The 26314-nt window shown below is 45.4% G+C and overlaps 2 protein-coding genes across 7 annotated transcripts; both read right to left on the bottom strand.

The window, feature by feature from the left end:
* Positions 1–699: 699 nt before the first annotated feature.
* Positions 700–21177, bottom strand: pxnb (paxillin b). 2 transcript variants are annotated; one of them, XM_023978723.1, is made up of 14 exons: positions 20927–21177; positions 8074–8273; positions 7899–7984; positions 7631–7770; positions 7269–7461; positions 6910–7024; positions 5618–6709; positions 4349–4621; positions 3801–4196; positions 3470–3625; positions 3169–3342; positions 2976–3057; positions 2743–2891; positions 700–2645 (listed from the first exon to the last, which is right to left on the bottom strand). In XM_023978723.1, the coding sequence occupies exons 1-14, from the start codon at positions 20937–20939 to the stop codon at positions 2379–2381; spliced, it is 3336 nt and encodes a 1111-aa protein (XP_023834491.1). In that variant the 5' UTR covers positions 20940–21177; the 3' UTR covers positions 700–2378. The 2 variants fall into 2 exon arrangements, with proteins under 2 accessions (XP_023834491.1, XP_023834492.1); XM_023978724.1 differs by lacking the exons at positions 3801–4196; positions 4349–4621; positions 5618–6709 and having other exon boundaries at positions 20927–21173.
* A 353-nt stretch (positions 21178–21530) lies between these two features.
* On the bottom strand, positions 21531–26282 carry ctu1 (cytosolic thiouridylase subunit 1 homolog (S. pombe)). Of its 5 annotated transcripts, XM_023978703.2 has the most exons (4): positions 26162–26272; positions 25302–25802; positions 24388–24926; positions 21531–23832 (listed from the first exon to the last, which is right to left on the bottom strand). In XM_023978703.2, exons 2-3 carry the CDS (start codon positions 25795–25797, stop codon positions 24391–24393), a joined length of 1032 nt encoding a protein of 343 aa, XP_023834471.1. In that variant the 5' UTR covers positions 25798–25802; positions 26162–26272; the 3' UTR covers positions 21531–23832; positions 24388–24390. The 5 variants fall into 5 exon arrangements, with proteins under 5 accessions (XP_023834471.1, XP_023834473.1, XP_023834470.1 ...); XM_023978705.2 differs by having other exon boundaries at positions 21531–24926; positions 26237–26282; XM_023978702.2 differs by having other exon boundaries at positions 21531–24926.
* Positions 26283–26314: the final 32 nt, after the last annotated feature.

A 26314-nucleotide genomic window follows, 5' to 3' on the forward strand; every position in this document is an offset into this window, starting at 1 on the left:
GGCAATGAACGCAAATAGTTCAAGTGTGACACTTCAAAGCGTACGCACATTTTCAATCCGAAACAGTTTATGATATAAGGACGTTAGTTTGTCTCCGGCAATGTTTTTTGGGGGGCTGATTGTGCACACGACATTTTTTCCCCTCGAGGCAAGCTGAAGTCTGCGCCCCTTCGTCGGTGATTGGTCAACAGTAGGGATCCTTCAATTAAGTTTTTTGTAAAAAAAAATGTACCAGCTTAATACTGCACCAAACATCGTAATGTAAAATTGCGCGACTATTGTCCCATTGGCAAAAACGTCAAAGTTAATGACCGATTTGAGTTATTAGATACATTTTGACTATTGAGGCATTCAGACTGCTGGCTACAGAATCTCAAGGTGGACAAATGGTACGATTGCAGATTATTTTTCTAGTTTTTCCAAACGAAGGTCTTTTAAACGAGCAAACTCGTTCAGTTCGCTTAGCAGAGTTCGGCTAGGCGCCGGCCGAACCGAAACATGCCATTAAAGAAAGTGGTTTTAGTGTTACATTATTGGTTTACGTTATTACACCATTATAAAAAGACGCATCATGTAATAATCACATTATGCATAAAAACATTTGTTATGCATTCAGCATATTTACTACATTATCAGCATTTATTACTATAGCAGTTGCTACAGGGTCTTGAAAGGTAAACATGATCACAAAGACACCCGTTGGTACCAAAAACAGATTTTATTTGAGTATAGCCTATATGAAATGAGTTGAATCAGTATTCAGTACTGTGACATTTAAAATGAAAGGAGGGGAAAAAAAGTTTGATTAAATAATAGCCTTCTACAATAATTCTGTGTAGACAAAATGGCTAAATGATTTTCTAAATAAAAACAGAAAGGCTCTGGGTGTAAATCCCTGAACAAGATACAGGTCCAAAAAAATGATGTAATGCAACCATTACATGATAAAACTACAAGCCCACAAACCCAGCTGGTGTACAGTAGATGCAACTCACATGCTTCTCTAAATAAGCCATTTCCTCCATAGCTTTAGAGAGTTAAACTCAGACCAATATCAACACATTATCCAGTGGACTCACTGACAGAGCTCTGAAGAGATAGTCCAGGAATCACAGTCTATAAACAGTAGGCTACCTTGCTGGTCTCCCCAGTGTAAAATACATTGCATTGATATATTGGCACAAAAATAGGCATATTCCTTGAAAGCGTAACTTGGATAGAATCAAGGGGTTGTTGAGTTCACCATACAATGTTTACAGTTGCATACAGTATTGTTTGCATTTAAGCTGTGTGTACTTACATCAGGGCTTCACCTTGTGCACTATTTATATAATTAAAAAGTGGAATAGAATGCACAGTAACTTTAAGGATGTTAAACGTTTAAAAGTATCTCTGCTATGAAATGTCTTAGAGGATTTCTCTTAACGAGTGGTTATTAAAAATATTAACTGACCAGCACTTTGTATTCAATGTACACAATATTCTCACAGTAAAATGTAACTGTCTCCTGTATGCAGAATACATTCTAATGTTTATCATGGCATGCTCTTATATACTGCATGAGCCCTTTCTGAACAGAAGACAACTCCTAAACCAGTCCAGCTAAGGTTTAAGCTCTAAAAAGGACTGGGTAGGCATTGGCAGTGACAAAGTTACAATATTACCCATCTGTTGTATTATAAGACTCCTATTTTTCCAAACATTAAAAGGGAGTCAAATATTATTTGTTGTAAATTAATCTCACACACATTTTATAGAAACGTTCAAATACATAAAATCAAAAGGCAACAAATGCTTGTTTGGGGGTTTTAATGATTGTGCGTCACAAGGCTTAAGGGGTCTGATGACACAACCGTCTGCGTCACAAGTACTAAAATAATGACTGACCCACAGCCTATTTCCAGTCAATGCTACAATGACAATTTTAACCATCTGTTCTCAGTTACTCAGACAGGAAAAGAGAAAGAAATATCACCAAGGCCTTTACTTGAGCAGTTGAAAAAACAAATACAAATGATAAAAAACACAACAGGTCAACTGCTCCCTCTAACATGACACCTTTCAAATGGTTTCAGAAGACACACTCAACCAGTGAGCAGCAACCTCAAACACTAGTCCATGTACGTATATTCCTTACAAAAGCAAAACTATTTGGGCTTGAAATCATACGACAGTCTGAGCATCAGAGAGAGCAGACAGGCCTAGACCTGATATGGATGTCCATAACACTTCAGGGGCTGATAGAAGAATGCTGGAACTATGCACACCATCAGAGTACAGAAAATACACTCAAACTGACTCGCACACACACACTACCTGAGCTACACAGACACTTCCCCCATACACACACAAATCTCCAGGCACAGACAATCTACTCCTTAACTGAAGAGTTTCACAAAGCAGCCCTGGCAGTAGGGCTTGTCATTCTGCTCCTTGAATGTGCCCTTGTTGAGCTGCTTGAGGCAGAAGGCACAAACAAAGTGCTCAGGGTGGAACTTCTTGGCCATGGCCGTGATGCAGCGGCCCGTAATGGGCTTCTGGCAGCCAGAGCAGAGGGACCCGCGGCGCTCGTGGTAGTGAACCTCACAGTAGGGCTGCCCATCATGCTCAAAGAAACTCCCGTTCACAAATGGGGTGAAGCACTCCTGCATACACAAACAGGGAGTAATGAGTAAGTACACGAGTCAGGACTAATAACAAGATGAATGCCCTTATGTAAAGGGAATAAGGCAGAATACAGACCCTGCAGACAAAGCACTCTGGATGCCAAAGGGAGTTCAGTGCAGAGATGTAGTTCTCCAGGATGGCTCGGGCACAGCCGCCACATTTAGGCGCAAACATGTCAAAGTAGTCCTTCCTACAGTACGCCTTCCCATCCTTCTCATGGAAGCCTTCAAGAGACACAGATCATGAGTTCTGCACCTCACTATAAAACTGGTCATTACCAGTGAGCTCCAAGAATGGGTCAAACTCACCCTCTGGGCCAAAGAATGATCCACACTGAGCACAGAAGAAGTGCTCAGGATGCCATGTCCTGTCCAACGCAGTCACAACTTTCTGTAAACATGAACATTGGAACAGTAACTCACTGCTAGCTGCTATTGCTACACTATCTGTCCACTGCCTTAGTTGTAATAGTTATTTTTGTAGTATATGGTGTCTACTTACATCCAGAATAGGTCCGTTGCAGTAGTGGCAGCGTGGGGAGAACAGGTTGTGGTAGTCCTTCTCGCAGTAGGGCGCCCCGTCACGCTCAAAGAAGTTTCTGGAACCTATCTCCTCCTGACAGTGGGTACACACAAAGTGCTCCGGGTGCCACGTGCGCCCCATGGCAGTCACCACCTGGACACACAAATCGACAGTTTATGTAAATTAACCATGCCAACAAAGCTCAGCAATTAAATGTAATGAGAGACCATGATCTTAGAAAGGCCATCGGCTTAATCTCAGGCCCACCCAAGCCCCTTACCTGTCCCACGATTGGTTTACAGCAGGCCCCACACACTCCCTTGGCCACGGTCTGCACACCCAGTTTATGGAGGTCAGACTGCAGGCTGCCGAGCATGTTGTCCAGCTTGTTGACCTGCGTTGGGGGGCCTCCAGGGCCACCTTTCCCCTGGGCCATCTGTCAAAAGATGGAGGGTGAGAGGATAGGATGGACACCAGAGCACAGTGCATTCTCTCATAAAAATACATCTGTACAAATAATTAAACAGTGGGTTTAATGAAGGAAACTGAAGGCAGTGAGAAAGAGAGAAGGCGTTCTGTTATAGAAATAGAAAAGGTAGAGAGAGCCATGCCTGCATTGGAGGCAAGATTGGGTCATATTCGGTTTGACAGCCAACGGACACCAGGACTTTGGGGGGAGGTGGTGGTGGTGCAGGCTGCACTGGTGGAGAGGGCGCTGGCTTGGGGGCAGGGGCCTGCCATACTGGGACAGGTGGGAATGGAGGTTGTACAAGCGGAGGTGGGGGAGGTAGAGGAGCAGGGGTCTGCTTCATAGGTGGGGGAGGGATGGGTTCCTGGGGTGGAGGAGGGGGGCAGGGGGGAGGCGTAGGAGGTAGAGGAGCAGGGGTCGGCTGCATAGGTGGGGGTCTACTGGGTTTTTCTATAATAGGAGGGTGACGAGGCGCTGGGGGAGACTGGGGTGGGTAAATGACCCTCTGAGGTAGAGGGGACTCTGGGGGAATAATGATCTGAGGAGAAGAAGAGACAGGGACAACCAGAGAGAAAGACAAAATGAAAGGTAAAGAACTGAAAGTGAAGTAAAATTTGAGTAAAAACTAATGAGAAATGTGCAATAGTATCTGGGATGGTGGGAGCCTGTTGTGATCGTATCCAGGCCAACCTTGTCCACCTCGTTCGCGGCCCTGTCGCCACGGAAGCGCTGTGGCTTGGACATGACGATGATACCCTCAGTGAGCCAATCGTCCGGCTGCTTACGCCGGCGGTCAGCCAATCGACCAATCCCCAGCTTCCCCTGCAGCTCCTCTATGAGGCGGTCCTGGGAGCTGCTCTTGTTGACAATGATGGGGCCCACCCGCCCCCTCCGGGGGTGATCCTCTCGGTACATGGGGTGTACGTTGGAGGTCTCCTTGGTGCGCCTAATCACTGATTTAAGCTAGAAGGAGAACGAGCATCAGGAATCCACTGTGATCCAGTTACAATACAGCAGGCCAGGTGAGTGGTTCAGTTCAGAGGAAGTCCATTCAGATCAAGCACCATTCCAGTTCACTCAAAGACAAAAGCAGCCACCTCCTCACGCGTGTGTAGCAGCAGTGGGTAAAGTCATCCAAAGGAATGTGTCAGTCACACTCATGTGGTCTCACATGCGCAGACCCCATCCAACCTCCCACAGTCCCCATATGCTCCCTGACCATTTAGCAGAACATAGTTGTGCAAGATGGGGGTGTCATGCCACACTGGTGCAACAAGTGAGGTAGTCATAGGATGTGGTCACAAATTAAATTGTGTGGTTTAAAAGAATAACATGCCAACAAAGGACACAGCCAGGCAGTGAACAATTAGCCACTATGCAGTAACAGCAAACATCCTAGTGTGCAGATTGTAATGACATTATCTCAACAACAAAAAAATAACAGATGTTTTGGTATCAAAACAACCAGCTTTCTGAGACGGCAGAAATCTGTTATGCTATTGTATGAATAACATTTAACACTGACCAGGGTTGGGGAGTAGTTAGTTACATGTAATCGGATAACAAAAAAAACCAGAATCAGTTACGTTATCAGCAAAAATATTGTAATTAGATTACAGATACTTTTAAAAACTAGATAACGTTTAAATTTAGAAAGGATGTTTGCAAAAAAAAACGGACACCTTTCTGTTTTCAAGTCAGGATTGAAAAAAGGTGCTAGTTTAAGTTTGTTCCACGTGAGCAAGCCTGGAGACGACTATGATGGATCCTTTGTCTTCTAATGCCTCTTAAGGGCAAAGTAATCCAAAAGTATCAGATTACGTTACTGATTACAATTTTGGATAGGTAAGTAGTAACTAATAGATTACATTTAGAAAGTAACCTACCCAACCCTGACTGTTGTTTCTGTATGTGTTTGTGCAGATCCAAAACAGTGTGGCGGCGAGGGCAGTCCCATACATGTCCAGATGCTGAGACCCTGTCCACAGTGGCATGCTGCAGCAGAGGCAGGTCCAGGGAAGCATCAGAAGTCCCAGGGCAGGAGGAGCCATCCAGGGACTCATCCATCCAGCTGGCCTCAGTCGTCGGGGTCATGCTCCCATCTGTATAAGGTCTCTCTGTATTAGGAGTCATACCACCATCCAGTCCATCTTGGAGACACATGTTCAGCTCCACATCGGCCCAGTCCATGAGCTCCCTATACCCATCAACATGTCCACTTATTACTGACCCATCCCGGGTAAATGTCCCTTCATGGGTACTTGCCTCGTCCCCGGTTCTTGCCCCGTCCCGGGTACTTCCGGTGGTGTCCGGCTGCAGCTTATCCAGGGCTTCATCCAGAGAGGGCTCATCTGCAGGGACTGGCTCCAGCACTCTCCTTGAGATCATGGGGCTAGTGAGAGCTGGGGGAGGGGGGGCCTTGGGATATGTGACCAGAGATGGCGAGGGGGCTTTCGAAGCAGTGAGAGGAGTAGCGGACTTGGAGTAAGAGAAAGGAACAGGACTAAGGCTCTTAGTAGTAGTTGGAGTAGATAAACTTAGATCCATGTCAGTTAGGGGACTGGGGCTTTTGGTAACAGAGGGAGGAGTTATGCCACGTTCTAGAGAGGGACTAGGGGATTTTAAGGGGTTCTGGTCCAGCGTGGTGCTGGCTGAGGTGAGTGATGGTTTAGCAGCATTGAGAGGACCGGTGTCTGTGCTAGGTGAAGGTTTGGAGTGGTTGAGGAATACCAAGGACTTCTGATGAGAGGACAGCATGGTGGCAGAGACGTCGATGAAGGCTTCTGGTTCACTCTCTTCAAAGAACAGAGGGCTCTGGAAGGTTACAGTTGCTGGGGGAGGGCTTGATAATGAGGGATGTGGAGAGGACACTCCCCCCCTACCTTCCTCCTCTATGTGCAGCTCCCAGTCAGGCAGTGAGAAGAGAGGGGAGTCACAGGCAGATTGAGAGGGAAGGAGGGGGGAGGGGGCAGCTGCAACAGGGGAGGAGGGGGTACGTGGATGAGGATGGACCTCCAGAGTGCTGCTGGGGGAGATTTCTGCTTGATCCAGCTGGGGATCAAAAGGTTCATAGACCCCAAGGAGCCAAGAACAGGACAGGACAGGCAGGAGAGGAAAAGAACACCACAAGAGCAGGAAGATAAAGAGAAATAATCAGATCAGAAAATATAGAATCTAAGGAATCTAATTAAGGATTTATTTCATAAAAGGACAAGTGTAAGTCCTGTCAACACACACACACTGCTGTGCACCTTGAAGTCGGACAGGGAGGCCATGAGCTCATCTAGCTCGCGTGTAGCACAGGATGCTGAGATTCTGGCCTGCTGCTGAGAGGGAGAGTCCAACTCACTGTGAAGAACAGAGGGGCTGGGGATGCAGAATACACAAACAAAGCACATGATCAAACACAATCCAACCTGGACCCCCTGAAACAAGTTATTATTCATACAATCATTGCATGTGATCAGATAGAGCACCACAATCCAGGCTACAGTAGATTATTACCATCATCTCATTGCTAGTTAGCACATATCCTATAATTCAAAGTTATGACAAACTCATCCTTGTCCATCTGTGACTCTTGAGTAGGAGTAACTGCCAATATCCTGACCTGTGATTGGGTACAGAACCCTCCAGCTCATCCAGCAGACTCTCCACTGTGGGCCGGCCATCCTCCACCACCCTGGTCCCATTCTGTTTGGGCTTCTCCTGAACGGGAGGGCTCACCATGATGTCAGGGGGGCCCCCGTTTTGCTGCACATAGTTGGTAATGCTGCAGGATGGCAGGGGTGGGGCGGTTTCCTCTGTGGGTAGAGAGGACAGCGGGACATCGTTCATCATCACAGTAACATGCAGTAAACACATACTGCAAGAACAAAACCACCTGTTGCACAGTTGATGGCATCACTTTGGTGATATAAACACCAAAACCTAGTGAATATTTATGTAGGATGTGGTTCGCTGTCTGTCTACCTGTGGTGGGGAAAGAGGGAGAGTTCTGCTGGACAGCATTGAGCTCCAGGAGCAGCCGGTCTAGCTCTGACAGGTTACTGCCTAGCGCGGAGCTCATGGCAGCCGCAGATGGGTCAGCAGACTTCTGTTTGTTGGGGAAACTGACAGAGGCAGAGAGACAACGGTGTCAATTGTGTGTAAAGTGTAAAACAAACAGTAACAGACGGTCTAGTAGTCTCCCAGTGGAGGTCCCTTCCTAGGGATCTGTTCCTATGGCCCTTCTGCCTACCTGTAGACGTGGTCCTCTTCATTGTGGGACAGGGGTGGGCTGCTACTGTCCCTGGACCATGAGCTCTTCGGAGCTGAACCCAAGGACTGCGGAGAAGAGAACAGTCACTCAGTTCAGTCTTGAAAAGCCATTTACTGAATGATATGCGTGAGTGTGAGTCTGATGTGTGACTGACCTGTTGGGAGGAGTGGAGGGAGTCAATCACAGAGCCATTCAGAGCCTCAGCGGAGGGAGGGGGCGGCACCGGGGGAGGGACTGACACATCCTGGTAGGAGTTTCCCCCAGTGGGGAAAGAGTAGGGGGTTTCCTCAGACAGGAACACAGGCCGCTTGGAAATGTGGGATGTCGTGGATTCCAGGTCCGCCAACAAAGCGTCTGAGGTGGTAAGAAATGCTTCCATGGTTAGACACAGTTTAGAGCTCTGACACTCATAAATATTTGACAGAAATACAAACCCTAATGCTGCCACAGTATCGTGACATCACGAGGGGAGGGCAGACGTTGGGTCGTCACTCGAACACTATTCTTTCCCCTCTTTACAATCATTCACAGAAGATCAAGATGCAACATCTTTTCCTATGCTTAGTATGAATGTCAATAGTTTGCAGATTTAGTTATGTTGCCTCCGTTAGAATGTGAAAAATGTGGCCTCTCGGGTGGCGCAGTGGTCTAGGGCACTGCATCGCAGTGCTAGCTGCGCCACCAGAGTCTCTGGGTTCGCGCCCAGGCTCTGTCGCAACCGGCCGCGACCGGGAGGTCTGTGGGGCGACGCACAATTGGGCTAGCGTCGTCCGGGTTAGGGAGGGTTTGGCCGGTAGGGATATCCTTGTCTCATCGCGCTCCAGCGACTCCTGTGGCGGGCCGGGCGCAGTGCGCGCTAACCAAGGGGGCCAGGTGCACGGTGTTTCCTCCGACACATTGGTGCGGCTGACTTCCGGGTTGGAGGCGCGCTGTGTTAAGAAGCAGTGCGGCTTGGTTGGGTTGTGCTTCGGAGGACGCATGGCTTTCGACCTTCGTCTCTCCCGAGCCCGTACGGGAGTTGTAGCGATGAGACAAGATAGTAATTACTAGCGATTGGATACCACGAAAATTGGGGAGAAAAGTGGATACAATATTTTTATTTAAAAAAATAAAAAAATAAAAAATAAAAACATATTTAAAAAAATAATGTGAAAAATGTAAAGCACGTAACGTTTAGGGCTGGGAATTGTCAGAGACCTCACAATACGGTATGTATTGCGATTCGATACTGTGATTTTATTGCAATTTGATGTTCCAAACATATTGCATACTATACTGAGTGTACAATACATTAAGGACACCAGCTCTTTCCACAACACACTGACCAGGTGAAAGCTATGATCCCTAATTGATGTCACTTATTAAATCTACTTCAATCAACGTAGATGAAGGGGTGGAGACAAGTTAAAGAATGACTTTTAAGCCTTGAGACACTGTATGTGTGCCATTCAGAGGATGAATAGGAAAGACAAAAAGGTTTAAGTCCCTTTGAACTGGTTAAGGTAGTAGATGCCAAGCGCACTGGTTTGTGTCAAGAAGTGCAACACTGCTGGGTTTTTCACGCTCAACAGTGTATGTGATGTTGATGACAAAGGGGCTGTGGCTTGAGTTGGTTTGGGGGGGGTCCATGTGTATCAAGAATAGTGCACCACCCAAAGGACATCCAGCCAACTTGATAACTGTGGGTAGCATTGGAGTCAACATGGACCAGCATCCCTGTGGAACGCTTGCGACACCTTGAGTCCATGCCCCAACGAATTGAGGCTGTTCTCAGGGCAAAAGGGGTGCAACTCAATATTAGGAAGTTGTTTAATGTTTTTTACATTGCATGTCTGCTGCAGAGGGACAAGACATTTACATCTCATCCAGAGTGACTTACAGTTAGTGCATTCATCCTAAGATGGCTACCACATATCACAGGCATAGCCATCAGTAGAGTCAGAGATAGAAGTCACGGTGCGGAGGAGGATTATTTAAGATACGGTTAGAAGAGGTAGGGGTTCAGATGTTTTAGGAAGATGGGCAGGGACTCCGCTGTCCTAGCTTCAAGGGGAAGCTGGTTCCACCATTGGGGTGCCAGGACAGAGAAGAGCTTGGACTGGGCTGAGCGGGAGCTGCCCTCCCGTAGGGGTATGAGGGCCAAGACACCTGAGGTGTGCTTGGGTTGGGGTGTAGGGTTTGAGCATAGCCTGAAGGTAGAGAGGGGCAGTTCCTCTTGCTGTTCCCTAGGTAAGCGTCATGGTCTTGTAGTGGATGTGAGCTTCAACTGGAAGCCAGTGGAGTGTGCGTCGGAGCAGGGGGACATGGGAAAACTTGAAGGTTGAAAACCAGGCGGGCTGCAGCGTTCTGGATAAGTTGCAGGGGTTTTGACAAGAGGGCCATGATAAAATGAGTTTCAGTCATGGAAGTAAAAGTACTGAAAACAAATTTGCTTCCTATTTAAAAAGCTGCGAGGACAAGCTATGCACCAAAAATACTGGAGTTTTGGTGCAGGTACAGTGCAAAAAATTACATTGCGATATGTAACTGTCTCGATTTACACCCCCCCACCACCACTAGTAATGTGTGTAGAGACCTACACATTCTTCATCCCGCTTATTGTGCTCTCAGGCTGGAGTCTACCAAGTGGCGGGTGTCTAAACTGACAATTCCTAAGTGTATGAGTCAGTCCCTCATTCCAACCGGTCACTCAGCCTCCTCATTCCAAAAAAAGGCCTGCTCCCCAGGGCCCTCCACAGTAGTCCTGTCCTGCACCAGGAGCTAAGATTAGGTCATCAGCATAGCGCCACAGACACACAAATCCCCAGTGTCATTTCTAAACCCACTATGTCTGGTTAACATTCTCTCCCCCCGGCAATCAAATCTTTCTATTGGGCCCTAAAAAATATATAGCTCCTGTCAGTAAGTACCTGGCTATCGGTCTTGGCTTGTCCGTCGTTCCATTTGTCTTCAACAGAATAATTGTTTTCTCTTTTCCAAGAAGATTTGTGTGAGCATGAGACAGACAGCATATCTCCTCCAGGGTTATCAAGTGTACAGTACAGCATTAGTGTCCCCTAGAACACCAGAACAAAATAGACCCTGACATCACCCGCTCCATCCATCCATCCTCAGTCAGTTAAGAATAGCCTGTTAAAATGTTGCACATACTGGGATGATGGCACAGGGAATCCTCAGTCTATTTTAAGTAAACAAGAGTAAAACCTAGAGAACATTAAATTGGTTCAACTACATTATCTGATAAATAGAAAGTCTAAGATCCCAACTTTACAACAACAACTTCATGAGGTGAACCACAATAGTCAAATTCAAGTGGGCATCATACATACTGCACCGAAGACCACAGTCAAAAAGTCCATCTTAGGTCACACACAAAATCTTCTTTAAGTCAAACAAAGCAAAAACACACATGCAAGAAACTAAGATGACATTAACAGTTAGGGAGTTATAGTTCAGAGCAAATTTTAAATCTTTACTGGGCAAAATTCCCCCTTACTATTACTCCCGATATGCCACCTGACGACCCAAGAGTATGTGAGTGCGTAACTGTGTATACAAAACAGAGGGACTGAGATGAGACAGAGAGGACTACGACTAGCTAATGTCCCATCTGCTAAGGGTGTGTTGGCAGGGGAAAACCAGAAACAGACACGGGATATTATTACAATTCCTTACTCGAAGCCTCTCCCTCCAACTCACCCCGGGGCTTCCTTTTTCTCTCATAAAAAAAATAAAAAAGGAACTAGGTGTCTGTCTACTTCTGTTAACCGACTTAAGTTTTTAGCTTGTAAAAAATAAAATAATCTATATAGAGCCTTGACTTTATTTGTCCCTATTCTCTACCACAACTTCCTTCCACAGTACTTCCTCCACTGTTCATTTATACCAGAGACCCCAACCAGTAGCTAGATGTTAAACCACATGGGAACAAAACCTATTTAAAGCTGTACTCTCAGCAAGTAAGTCAGTGCAAACGTGCTGAACTATAACTACCAGTCCAAAACGAGCTGCACCTGGTGCCGACAAAGGTCTTAAAGTTCACTTCATCACTCTTACAATAAAGCCTAATGAAAATCACTATCCTCTCTCCAAATGGTCATTCTTTTGTGAGTATCTTACATGGTGTGGTTTCCCCTTTAATAATAAATCATCCTGAAAGTCATTACTGAAACACTAAATCACACATAGCCAGCTAGGTATGATATACAGTACACAGAATAACGTCGACCTTACTCATGGCAGTGCAGGCCAGCCTTACCAACCCACTTTGAGAGGAATGGACACACCGCCAAGTTCCTCAGTATGCCAGACCGGGATCTCTAGTCTATTCTCTGCTTAGTATGACTAGATTACCCCCCTGCTGCTACTACATCTGACCCGGGCCAACCCCTGTGGTACTGATCAGTTGGAGATTCCAGTCAAAATCTAAGTGTTTCAAGCATGCCTTTAATGGATATTTGGGTAATGTATGGACTACTCAAGGGTGTACCTAGTAGAAGCTGGTACCCACCTTCATTGTAAAGGGATAGTTAATTAAACTAAGAGCAATGAGTGGAGGATATTTAGTCATAGCTAAAGGTCTGCTGCGATACACTCCTGTATAGTGCTTCAGGCCAGGGTTACATTGACATAGATGTTTACTAGAGTGTGCTGGAGGAAATGCCACTGGAATAAATTCATTCATTTGTGTTGATTGTCCCTCCTGTGGAGGGCGGCGTTGAGTCTGAAACGTTGATGACAAAGGGGCTGTGGCTTGAGTTGGTTTGGGGGGGGTCCTTTGCTTCTTAATACAGCTAAGTACTGTAAGCCAAGTAACACATTCATCTTTGAGATGGGTAAAGTCCACTCTTTTCAGAGCAAATCCTGACTACTTCTGAGAAAAATGCAATTAAAAGACTGCTCACTTCTATGGGAAACGCATTCATTCTGCCATTTGGGGATTCTAAGCAGGCCATTAGCAAAAGAGATCAAGTCACCTGACTTTGTTTATTGCAGCTTCAATGACTTAAATAGATTAGCAATACATTCCGGTCGTGATTCTTTCAACAAAAGGGTCTCATATAAAGTCATGATGTTCAAACATAAGCCAACAGTCTAGTGTTGTGTGCATACTGTATGGGCATTCTTTGGGTGGTGGGTGTACGTGTATATTCTTGCCGCAGTCTGTATCCCCCCCTCCTCCTGCCCGTACCAAAACCCTGCAGTCTTTATCTGATGGGCGGGAAGGTGCATTCCACACATTCCACTGTCTGCCTCAGAGAGAAATCAGCCAGGGAGACAGAGGAGGGTGGCAAAGGAGATGGGGAGGCATGTGATGGAGGGCAAGAACAAAAGAGGGATGATTTGTACTAGGGTTGCAAAATTCCAGGAACTTTGAATAAATTCCCTGGTTTTCCATAAATCCTGTTTGGAGGATTCTGGATTTCTTGCTTGTTCCCTTCTGACTCCGGGAAACCTCCAACCGGGATTTTGGGGGGGGAAAAAATGGGAATTTATTGAAAGTTCCCAGAATTTTGCAACCCTAATTTGTACTATAAAAACCGTGATATGTAACCTACATGAAAGTAGCAAATATGAAAAGAAAACAAAATACACTGAACAAAAATATAAAACGCAGTGTTAGTCCCATGTTTCATGAGCTGAAAAATAAAAGATCCCAGAAATGTACCATATGCACAAAAAGCTTATTTCTCTCAAATGTTCTGCATACATTCGCTTACATCCCTGTTAGTGAGCATTTATACTTCACCAAGACAATCCATACACCTGCCAGGTTTGGCATAACAAGCGGATTAAACAGCAAGATCATTACAAAGGTGCACCTTGTGCTGGGGACAATAAAAGGCCACTCTAAACTGTGCAGTTGTGTCACACAACACAATGCCACATGTTTTGAGAGAGCGTGCAATTGGCATGCCGACTGCAGGAAGGTCCACCAGAGCTGTTGCCAGAGAATTGAATCTTAATTTCTCTACTATAAAGCTGTCGTTTTAGAGAATTTGGCAGTACATCCAACCAGCCTAGCAACTGCAGACCACGTGTAACCACACCATGCCAGAACCTCCACATCCGGCTGATGAAACTGTGGGTTGGCACAACCGAAGAGTTTTTGCACAAACTGTCAGAAACCGTTTACGGGAAGCTCATCTGCATGCTCGTTGACCTCAGGGTCTTGACCTGACTGCAGTTTGGCGTCGTAACTGACTTTAGTGGTCAAACGCTCACCTTCGATGGCCACTGGAGAAGTGTGCTCTTCACAGATGAATCCCGGTTTCAATTGTTCCAGACAGATGGCAGACAGCGTGTATGGCTTCGTGTGGGCAAGCGGTTTGCTGATGTCAACGTTGTGAACAGAGTGCCCCTTTGTGAAGGTGGGGTTATGGTATGTGCAGACATTGGCCACCCAACAACGAACACAATTGCATTTTGGCGATGTCAATTTGAATGCAAAGAGATTCCGCGACAAGATCCTGAGGCCCATTGTTGTGCCATTCATCTGCCGCCATCACCTCATGTTTCAGCATGATAATGCACAGCACCATGTCGCAAGGATCTGTACACAATTCCTGGAGGCTGGAAATGCACAGCCCCATGTCGCAAGGATCTGTACACAATTCCTGGAGGCTGGAAATGCACAGCACCATGTCGCAAGGATCTGTACACAATTCCTGGAGGCTGGAAATGCACAGCCCCATGTCGCAAGGATCTGTACACAATTCCTGGAAGCTGGAAATGTCCCAGTTTTTCCTGCATACTCACCCGACATCTCACCCATTGAGCATGTTTGAGATGCTCTGGATCAACGTGTATGACAGCATGTTCCAGTTCCCACCAATATCCAGTAACGTCGCACAGCCATTGAAGAGGAGTGGGATAACATTCCACAATCAACTCTATGCAAAGGAGATGTGTCGCGCTGCATGAGGCAAATGGTCACACCAGATACTGACTGGTTCTGTGACCAACAGAAGCATATCTGGATCCCCAGTCATGTGACATCCATAGCTTAGGGCCTAATTTATTTCAAATTGACTGATTTTCTTATATGAACTGTAACTCAGTCAAATATTTGAAATTGTTGCATTTATATTTTTGTTCAGTGTATAATGTTTTGTAATACAGGATATGATTGGCCAGACAGAAACCATCATTCAATCAGATAAGAGGAAAAAATAAATAAATTTGTCAGTTTAAAAACAATGAAAGTACTATGCTATAATTAGACAATAACAATAGAGCCAGATCAACAAAGTACAAGATACTTGAGTCCAGGATAAGAGAGATATTTTTATTACCCATGACAGGCCCAGGGAGCCATGCTTCCCAGGCGGGCAGGCAGCAGGCAGCCCGGGCTGGCCAGTTCATCTTTCCTACTGACACATTGGATACAGTGATGGGCCACCAGGGTTCACAGCTCACATGTTAATAGCTGGGGGGCACAGAGCAGAGCTGGCCAGAGCCACATGTAGGAAGAAACACTATCCCATCGGGCCTACCCAACATGATATTTATACCAATCAGGAGAGACTGGGGCCAGAGAGGGGTGGAGAGAGATACCAGAGGAGAATAGGGGGCGGTGGGGTTACACCACAGAGAGAGTAGGGGGGAACAGTGAGCTTAAAGACATACTGAAGGGAGCAGAGACAGAGTGGTGTTTCAGAGAAAGACAGAAGGATCTTGAAGCAAGATAGTGATGTTTCTTTTGAAGCCACTGACCCTACAAATACCCGCCCAAGCAGCCCCATATCCGAAAGATGATACTCCCTGAGGAGAGCGCTGGACTAAAATAAAAGCGCTTCCCCACAAGTCAGTAAATCAGACGACAGGGAAGTCTAAAGACCATTCTGACACAGACAGTCACACTTAGACATTGAGGACAAACTCACACCAATAGATGTGAGATCGAGCAGCTACTGTGAATTCAGAGTATGTGTCTGTTGGGGGCGGGGGTGTGAAAACATCAAGAATTGACTGTTTGGTTTCTCTTCTCAATGTTCAGCACTGAATCACACCAACCAACCTCCAAAAACAGCCAGCCAACTTCCATGTACTGCTCTGAGACCTCCACAGAGCAGAGTGCCACAGCCACACTGAGCTCTTTGAACAACATGCCCTGGGGTGTCCCAGCCTGAGTAATGTGGGAAGAATCCAGCGCGAACTGATTCCTGCTCCATTATTCTGACCCATCAGGAACATAATCAGCACTGTTCTCAGAGCCAAGAAACAAGGCCAGAGTGACAGAGGGAAACAGTTTAGGAAATAAAGGCGAGGGAGAGGGGACAACGACTGACTTTTATTGGTCAAAAACACATCCTTAACAGCGGTGGCAGAGCCTGTATCTCCTGCTGCGTTTCCTGAACCCTGAATGCTGATTCTGCTCATTGTTTTCTCTCCGTTTCCTCAGGATGTGAGGCAGGGTCTGTTGCCTAAGCGATGAGGTCAGCCATGCAGCTCCCCTCCCCAGACTCAGAACAGGATGGGTGTGGACAGAGCACTGAGAGCAAAAGGACTGGACTAATTTACAGAGAGGACCATTCCATTAGTAGAGAAAGCAGGCCCACTCAAACACACTGTAGTGGTATGCATACAGTCAGTAACACTACAGGTCCCTAGGGGGGATGACTAGCCTGGTAACACTTCCTCACTGCTGACACACTGAAATACATTAACTCATTAAGGATCAACTGCCAAAGTTGCAAGGATGGCTATGTGTCTAACTTAAAGTGTGGCTGGCAAACATCGTAAACATTTAGGATCACCCCATTTAACATGCACCAAGTCCTCTCTTGAACCAGGGAATATTTTCATTTTTCTATAAGGTAATCAACTAATGCAATCTCCTCAAAGAGGATCACTGTTCAACAGATTGCAACATTGCCTCTCCTATAGTGTTGTCCGCTTGACCAGCTGCCAACCTATACACCACCCACACACTGCGCTCTATCCTGATGACCATTCATAACATAACCAAAGGCTGCTTCAGCCCACTGGGTCAGTCAGCCAATCTGTGTGCTCCCCCAGCACGGAGTCTACATTTCACAGGCTCCTGAGGAATTCACAGAGAGGAGAGTGGTGACTTCACACATCAAACACACCAGTAAGATAGGCCATCTGACACTGATTGGCACTGTGTGGGTAAAGAGTCATCAGGATGAAGGCTCAGCTGCACTGCAGCCACATCAGTAATGGCTCTGGGCCTGGCCACCACCTGATCAGAGCAGCGTGAGATGGGTCGGAGTCTCTGGAACGTTCACAGGTCTCGTCTAACCTAGTTACTCACACGGCACTACAGAAACCCCCTTGAAATGGGGACATATCTAGTACACTGAGCCAAGCAGAGGATGGGATGATTGGGTTATGCAGCAGTAGGTCATCCATGCAGAGACCAGGGAATAGGGTTTTACTAGAAGGACGTAGTAGGACTGACTGAGGGTACCTGTTTGTAAAGAGCCCTCTATTTATTTACAGGGCCAGTGGAACGGAGTAGTAGGAGGTGAGCCGTGACCCAGTGAGTATTTGGCCTTCGACCCTGACAAACAATGATGTTAGACATTCCACAGCAGCCTCTCCCCCTCCCTCAGGCCTGGCTTCCCGACTTAAGTGAGACGGCAGGCTCTCCCTCAGTTAACAATCAGTCCTTTCACTGGCCCAGAGCAGCTAATGAGCCCTGGAGTTATTCTCAGATCAGGCCAAGCTCAAAATATGGCTCCTCATCCCTCTACTTAAACAAGCCAAAAACATATCGCTGAAACTCAACATAGGCTAATTCAAATAGCTACTGGACAATTTTTTTAATGAAGATTACTTTATTGTCCATTTCCTTAGAGAGAGAATGAAAATGTGTATCACTTGATCAGTTCAATCAACTGGGACGATGGCCCACACCCTGAGGAATTGAAAGCACAGGAGAGAGAGTCATGCTTTGGTTGCTGGCCTGCCTCTAGCCTCTTGGCTACATGCCACCACCCTCCTGTGCATGAAGATGAAAGCAATTGCATTTATTCAATAACACACTTTCTAATCTGGGAAGGTTTAGTGAATTGGCCACCTGATGAAATCTATTTTTTTTAATATATATATATATATATATATATATATACAGACTTTTGAGTTCTAAGTGTAGTGCCAGAGGTCAAGGGTCAGTGAACTATAACAGTTGACTGGTCAGCTATCTTGTCACAGAAAATAGACTGAAAGGTAAATGGTGGCATTGGGGGGTGACCTATCAGCCAGCATGATCAACCAGACACTTGGTGCCTAAAATGCACTGATGCATGTAACCATGGAATATGATCTGTGTGCAAGTATGAACGGTGCAGGTTGGTGTATAGCAGGTTCGGCTATTTGAGGTATGCCGGTTCCAAGTGTTTCTTTGTGTAAATATCTCTGGTGCATATCCATGTGAAAAAGTGCTCTATTCTTTTGAAGACCCATATTACTCCAGGTCTGTAGGTGGCTACTCTAATGTCTGAGTATGTACTCTAAACATTAGGCTTTGGACAGGGGTCAAAAGGGTCACGAGACCCATAAAATAGGCCTACTACTTCTACTTCCACCACATTTACATTTAAGTCATTTAGCAGACGCTCTTATCCAGAGCGACTTACAAATTGGAAAGTTCATACATATTCATCCTGGTCCCCCCGTGGGGAATGAACCCACAACCCTGGCGTTGCAAGTGCCATGCTCTACCAACTGAGCCACACGGGACCACCACAGAAGGACTACCACTACAAATAAGAGGTCAGCTAGTCGGGATCCCTGGGACATCATTCCCAAAACCAGGGTCCCCTGATAGCATGGACCATCTAAGTAGGCACCCAACAATTATATAATAACTATTTCGTTTCACCTCTGGTATGCCATGAAAAGGTAGCAAGTCAGGTAGCAAGTCTGCTAATTTCAGCATTTGGGAGAGCTTCCATCCTGCCTGTTAAGGAGGCACAACATATACTTACACCTCATTGCCTCTAACAAGTCAGACTTTTTCTTTCCATATTTGACACACAAGAAACGACAATGGGCGTGATGATAAAAATTTAAAAGGGATAGACATACACTATTTATCATGTAATTTCACATGCGTTTCTTATATGTCAAATCGGAGGGCCTGTTGTCCGGACCTCTGGCAGTCTCTATGGGGGTGCCACAGGGTTCAATCCTCGGGCCGACTCTCTTCTCTGTATACATCAATGATGTTGCTCTTGCTGCTGATGATTCTCTGATACACCTCTACGCAGACGACACCATTCTGTATACTTCTGGCCCCTCTTCGGACACTGTGTTAACTAACCTCCAGATGAGCTTCAATGCCATACAACTCTCCTTCCGTGGCCTCCAACTGCTCTTAAACACAAGTAAAACTAAATGCATGCTATTCAACCGATCACTGCCCGCACCTGCTCGCCCGTCCAGCATCACTACTCTGGATGGCTCTGACTTAGAATACGTGGACAACTACAAATACCTAGGTGTCTGGTTAGACTATAAACTCTCCTTCCAGACTCACATTAAGCATCTCCAATCCAAAATTACCTCTAGACTCGGCTTCCTATATCGCAACAAAACATCCTTCACTCATGCTGCCAAACATACCCTCGTAAAACGGACCATCCTACCGATCCTCGACTTCGGTAATGTCATCTATAAAATTGCCTCCAACACTCTACTCAACAAACTGGATGCAGTCTATCACAGTGCCATCCGTTTTGTCACCAAAGCCCCATACACTACCCACCATTGCGACCTGTACACTCTCGTTGGTTGGCACTCGCTTCTTACTCGTCGCCAAACCCACTGGCTACATGTTATCTACAAGTCTCTGCTAGGTAAAGCCCCGCCTTATCTCAGCTCACTGGTCACCATAGCAGCACCCACTCGTAGCACGCGCAGGTATATCTCACTGGTCACCCCCAAAGCCAATTCCTCCTTTGGTCGTCTTTCCTTCCAGTTCTCTGCTGCCACTGACTGGAACGAACTGCAAAAACCTCTGAAGCTGGAAACACTTATCTCCCTCACTAGCTTTAAGCACCAGCTGCCAGAGCAGCTCACATATTACTGCACCTGTACATAGGCCATCTATAATTTAGCCCAAACAACTACCTCTTCCCCTACTGTATTTATTTTGCTCCTTTGCACATTCTTCCACTGCAAATCTACCATTCCAGTGTTTTACTTGCTATATTGTATTTACCTAGCCACCATGGCCTTTTTTTGCCTTTACCTCCCTTATCTCACCTCATTTGCTCACATTGTATATAGACTTATTTTTCTACTGTATTATTGACTGTATGTTTTGTTTATTCCATGTGTAACTCTGTGTTGTTGTATGTGTCGAATTGCTATGCTTTATATTGGCCAGGTCGCAGTTGCAAATGAGAACTTGTTCTCAACTTGCCTACCTGGTTAAATAAAGGTAAAATTAAAAAAAATTAATGGAGCTGGTGTCGCCATTTAGAACGTTTGGATAACATGGCATGACTAACACTGAACCTAAAGGCTATAGTGTACCGTGTTGCTTTGGACAACTTCAAAGCACCTACATGAACTGTAATGAGACGAACGTTTTAGTAAAAAAACAAAACGTGGATAACTTTGCGGCCTATGAGGGTAAAGCCAATTAATATGGGTGGTGCTGGAACCTAGTTTCTATATAAACAAACGATGTTGATACATCATCGGACAGACTTATGCCAAAGTGTTATCTAAAATAAAGTAAATCATTTATGCAAGAGTTAACCATTGCCATTGTTCCATTCAAAGATGAAAAAACTGACATGAAAAGTGGATAAACGGGGTTAAATTCGAAGCTATTGAATGTAGTTTAGCCCACACTTTTCTGCCTGTTGAGTTCAGATATTAAAACAAATCTCTGGCCGTCGATTATCCCAAGATTTTGTTAGAAATCCCCGCTGCCTTGAAATACATGACTTTTTCTCAACCCATACTTTCCGCTATGCTTAATAGAAAACGGCTGAGATTAGAAAAGGACACGGTATGAAATTTACCTAAATCGTCCATACTTCCAGCGTTGGCTTCACCAGTGAAAATGTCCTGTAAAGGTTTAACAACTTTTCGGCGTCCGTGGTTTCCTTTCAAAAGCTCAATAGTTCACTCTGCTGAAGTTGGTTGTGAAGTACAGTACAGGACCGAGCTGCGATGTGCATGTGTACTTCACCGCGACGCACATTTATATAGCCTACGCAATAGCCGACATGAAAGTAACCTAATTTAGCAGGCGTAAAAGAACCCGGGCCGTGTAAAGAACTTTCCTCTGATAAAGGGCGGCCTCTAGCGAGTGATAACAAAATAGCCTACTGTAGCAGCCTGTCTGCTACAAAGAAACATTGTTACATGAAAACGTTGTAAGCGCGACTGATGAAACACTGTTACACAAGTCAATACATAACATACAGCAGCTACTCCTACCTATATTGTTATTATATGCATAGTAGCCTATTAATTGGACCTTACAAGGCAGTGTGGAGGTAAATTCCACATATTGTCATACATTTTTTTCTCCAATTTGTGAAAAAAGTAATCCTAACACAAGTACGTGTAAGAAAACTCTTGAAGAACGTGTCAGAGAGACTAAATCAGAAGAAGCCATGCAAAAGTTGAATAGCTTTAATATACAGTTACCATACAAAATACACTTGTATTTCAATCATCAGCTGACAGAACTTTCATAATGCACTGACTCACTGACCGCATAGCTGAATGTAAATTGCATTTGGATTCCAGAAATTGCAAAATATATTTTTTATCATTCTCACTTCCCCATTTAGACCCGATCCACAGCCTGCTGAACAGCTACCCTCTAGAACAGCGGTCTCAAACTCATTACACAGAGGACAGAGTGTCTGCAGGTTTTTAGTTTCAATTAAGACCTAGACAACCAGGTGAAGGGAGTTCCTTACTAATTAGTGACCTTAACTCATCAATAAAGCACAAGGGAGGAGCAAAAACCCGCAGACACCCTGCCCACCTTAGAATGAGCTCGACACGCGCTGTAGAAGGCGGAGACAGTACAGGTGCATCAAAGCGGGGACCGAGAGACTGAAAAACAGCTTCTATCTCCAGACCATCAGCCCGGTACCCTGCCCTGAACGTTAGACACTGTCACTACCCAGCTACCACCCGGTACTCTACCCTGCACGTTAAAGACTGCAGCCCTATGCACATAGTCACTGAACACTGGTCACTTTAATAATGTTTACATACTGTATTCTAGTCATGGCTCATCCTACATAACTACTGCTGTACACACCTTTCTATTCATATACTGTCTATACAGATCATTTACAGTTGCGGCCAAATATACATTGGCATCCTTGGACTTTTCTTAAATTATTCCCTATTTCAGATCTGGAGTTTTCGCTGGCCACTCCAGAACAGTCCAGCATCTTTTGTTGAACCATTTCTGGGTGCTTTTTGTTGTGTGTTTGGGGTCATTGCCCTGCTGGAAGACCCACAACCTTCAATGCAGAGACCGCTTTTGGATGCCGGGTTGTACATTGGACTCCAAAACACTTGATAATCTGCTGATTTTATGATGCCTGCACATTCAAGGCCCCCAGTACCTGAGGCAGCAAAGCAACCCCACAGAATCATCAGACCTCACTCATCTTTGATTGTAGAGAGTTCTTTTCATTGAATGCTTCATTTGGTTGTCAGTAAAAACACCACAGAACATTTCCCCCAGGATTTTGCCTTGTTTGGAGAAGTTCCACCAGGCTTTCTTGTCTCCCAGCAGTCGTGTCTTACTATGTTTACCAATGACCAAAGCATTCAAAGAAAACAACACACTCCAATCAAAAATTGGGGAGGTTCGAAAAATGCTGTGGGGTTGCTTTGCTGCCTAGGAAACTGTGTGTGTGTGTGCAAGACATGATGTAATCAGCAGATTACCAAGGTGTTTTAGAGTCCAATAATCATCCAGTGTCCAAAAAAATCTGTCTCTGTTAAAGGTTGTGGGTCTTATAGAAGGACAACGACCCCAAACACACATCAAAAGTACCCAGGAATGGTTCAAGAAGAGTTGCTGGACTGCTCAGGGCCCGGTTTCCCAAAAGCATCTTAAGGCTAAGTTCATAGTTAGAACCTTCATAGGAGCATCGTTAAAATCTCTGAGCCGTTTCACAAAACCATCGTTATTAACGTTGCATTTAAAACACTCGTAATCTAACACCTGCCTCAGACCACTCGCAGGACCGCTAGGTTTGTCGTGAGACGCTTTTTTTTGCCCTCCCGTTATACAGAGGATCTCTGCTAAACCTTGAATCACATGGTTTATCCGTCTCTCTGTAACCACCGATAACTTCAGAACAACGTTGACTACAAATACAAAGTTGCCAATGTCTTTGCAATTGATACAAACAATCGACGTATACAAAGATGCTTCACATTACAACCGAGATGACTGCATTCAAATAGAAATACAGTAGCCTATAGGCCTCTTTCAATCATATTGAAATACATTTCATGTTCAATTAATTGACTTCTATTTTGCTATTTGTAACCTACTGTCCAATTTTTCCCTCAATATATTTCATGATGTACCAAATCTTGATTTAGTGCATTATTATAGGGTGAGCATTAGAATATGCCGCCTCAATATTTGTAGCCTTAGGTGATAATATCTCTAAGAGCTGATCCGTTGTCAGTATTGTGGAATAATTCTAATGTTAAGGTCAGATTCGAATGGAGAATTCTGATCCGAGAGCAGCATTACCTTTTCTTTTGATTCTATCAGTATCGTCACATGCCTCAACGACGCACATAGTGAGCGTTCTCTCTGCGTGGTGTTTTGGGAAACTCATGTTACATCTTCAGCCGTTGTAGGAAAGATGCATCGTTAATATACTCGTAAGCCTAAGTTCCATCGCTGTCGGGAAACCGGGCCTGGAGTGGCCTGTGAAAAGAAAAGATCTGAATCACATCCATAACCTATGGCGAGAGCTGAAAACAACAGTTGGTGGAGGGCACCCCTCAAACATTGAAGAATTAGAGCAGTTTGATGCTGAAGAGTGGGCAAATTTGCTAGTAGGAAGGTGCAGCAAGCTCATTGATAACTGTCAACTATGCTTATTGTAGCTATCTGGGCCTAGGGCAGTGAAACCAAGCACTAGCTCCGGGGTGCCAATCATTTTGTCCATGCCATGTGTCTTTATTTTCTAAATTACAATTGTAAACTTAAGTTTACAAAAATAAAATTGGTTCTGCAATGTTGAAATCCAATAGCAAGGTGTGGATATCTGTGTACACGACCAATAACTTTGATTTGAGTGGCTGACAAGGGAAAACGCTGGCCACTCTTTCATTAGAGGCAATGTAACATCCCTACTTCAACTCAAAGCTGAACCTTTAAAACAACTCAACATCTGGTTGACTCATCTTGGGTCACTCATTTCAAAGTGTCACTTAACAGAAACAGTGGTAGTGATCCTGAGATGTTCTGCCTATTCACCTCTCAGAAGTCCACAGCCTTGAGCTTCCGCTCCTCTTCCTGGGTCAGAGGCTGCTGTGAGAGGATCTTCTCGTGGAGACGGTGGTGCTTTCCGATTCCTAGTCTGGGCAGGCCGCGGTTCAGGCCCTCCAGCAGCACACAGGACTTACACAGCGCCTGGCTGGAGATGTAGCCACAGCGGCCGCAGGTCCCCTGAACGGGCATCTTCACGCCCTCCCTCACTGACAGGTTCTCCCCAGAGTGGATGACGTCCATGATGGCGCTGGGCCGCACAGCCTCCAGGTCTTTCAGGAAGGTGCGGGCGTGGCCTCTGTAAGCGTTGGGGGAGTAGATGCACTCTGTGGAGAAGTAGTCCAGCTTCTTGAAGTAGGCGTAGAGGACAATCTCCTTCTCGTAAGCGTATTTGAGGGGCTTGCAGCGTGGCACCACCCCCTCGCCCTCACTGGATGTGCTGATAGCAGTGCAGCGACGCAGACGGGCGATGTCTCCTCGGAGGACATTCATCAGAACTGTCTCTGCCACATCGTCAGCGTTGTGACCTGAAAACAGAATCAGACACACACAGGAACAGCATTTTAAAATCAGTCCCTCCAGGATTTCACAGAGATTGTTTGTGATAGTTGCAGGCCAAAATGCTTAATTTTGCTGAGGCAATGATTACATTTTGCATGGCAATTTGTGCTAGTTTGATCTAATTTGTCACGAAAATGCACTGACGAAGTTGACGTGTTGCTTGATCAAACCATTTTATGCTGTAAAAGTATAAAATGGTTGATTGGTTAAAATTGAGAGCCCCTTTTTGTAGTGCGCTGATGGAAGAATCGCAAAATTCCGGAGGGACTATTTTAAAAAGTCCACCTCATCTAAAATAAGAGATAAGCTTGATCAATGAGAATACTTTTGTTATATATTACCTGTACATATCTTATCAACCTTCAGCATCATGGCTCCCCTGTCCAGCGCCTGCCTTCTGAACACTCCACAGAAAGTGCAATTGTTCTTCAGTCCAACCTGCTTCACTATGGCATCCATGGTCCAGCCATACAGCTCCTCATAGGATACAATCTTCAGAGGCAGCTCATACTGCTGCTGGTTCCTCTTCACCGTCTCCAAGGAGTCGTCACGGTAACCTGTGATGCCCTCATCCACTGACAGTAGCAGTAGTTTCAGGCCGTAGTTATAGCGCTCATTTAGGACTTTCATGACATGTGCCAGCACAGTGGAGTCCTTCCCACCCGAGGCACCAATGCCCACAGTTTCTCCATGTTTGAAGAGCTGCGCTGAGACTATTGTCTGATGCACCTCCTCCTCAAAGGCCCAGAAGAAGCATTCTTTGCACAGGGAATGGGCCGTTTTTGGACGTTTCAGCACTGCACGCTTCTCAGCACAACTGCTACAGAGGACTGGCATGTTAACTGTGGATGACAAGAGAGTTTGCTATATGAAGGCAATAGCATAAATGACCCCTTACAAGGTTGAAGTATTTATCTGTTATACGAGTTATAGGATGTCAACAGACTACTAGATACCTAAGGGTTCTGCAGAATACTGGACAACCTGTGCAATTAACAGTTATCTAGCTAGCTAGCAATAATATGCCCGTTTCGGTTAGTTATGTAGCTAGTATCACCTACTTTGATGAGCGGCTTAATAGATACAGTAACGTCAGCTTGAAAGTTAGCTAAATATGCTAGCTAGATAGCAGTTACTTAAACGGTTCTAAAAGTATCGAAATGCTTTACCAAACTCCAATTGAAAGTATGTAAAGTCTCACCCAGACTATCTAGCAGTGATCGTAGGCTGTGTAATATGTCTACACTTGTTGCTAATAGTATTTTACCGACGCTACCTCATGTTCCTCTTTCTTTTCCGGTGTTTTTTTCATTACAGGAAATGATGTCAATGCTTGGCGAGTAACCAATCACAG

Source organism: Salvelinus sp. IW2-2015, linkage group LG33, assembly GCF_002910315.2.
Source record: "Salvelinus sp. IW2-2015 linkage group LG33, ASM291031v2, whole genome shotgun sequence".
Lineage (NCBI taxonomy): Eukaryota > Metazoa > Chordata > Actinopteri > Salmoniformes > Salmonidae > Salvelinus > Salvelinus sp. IW2-2015.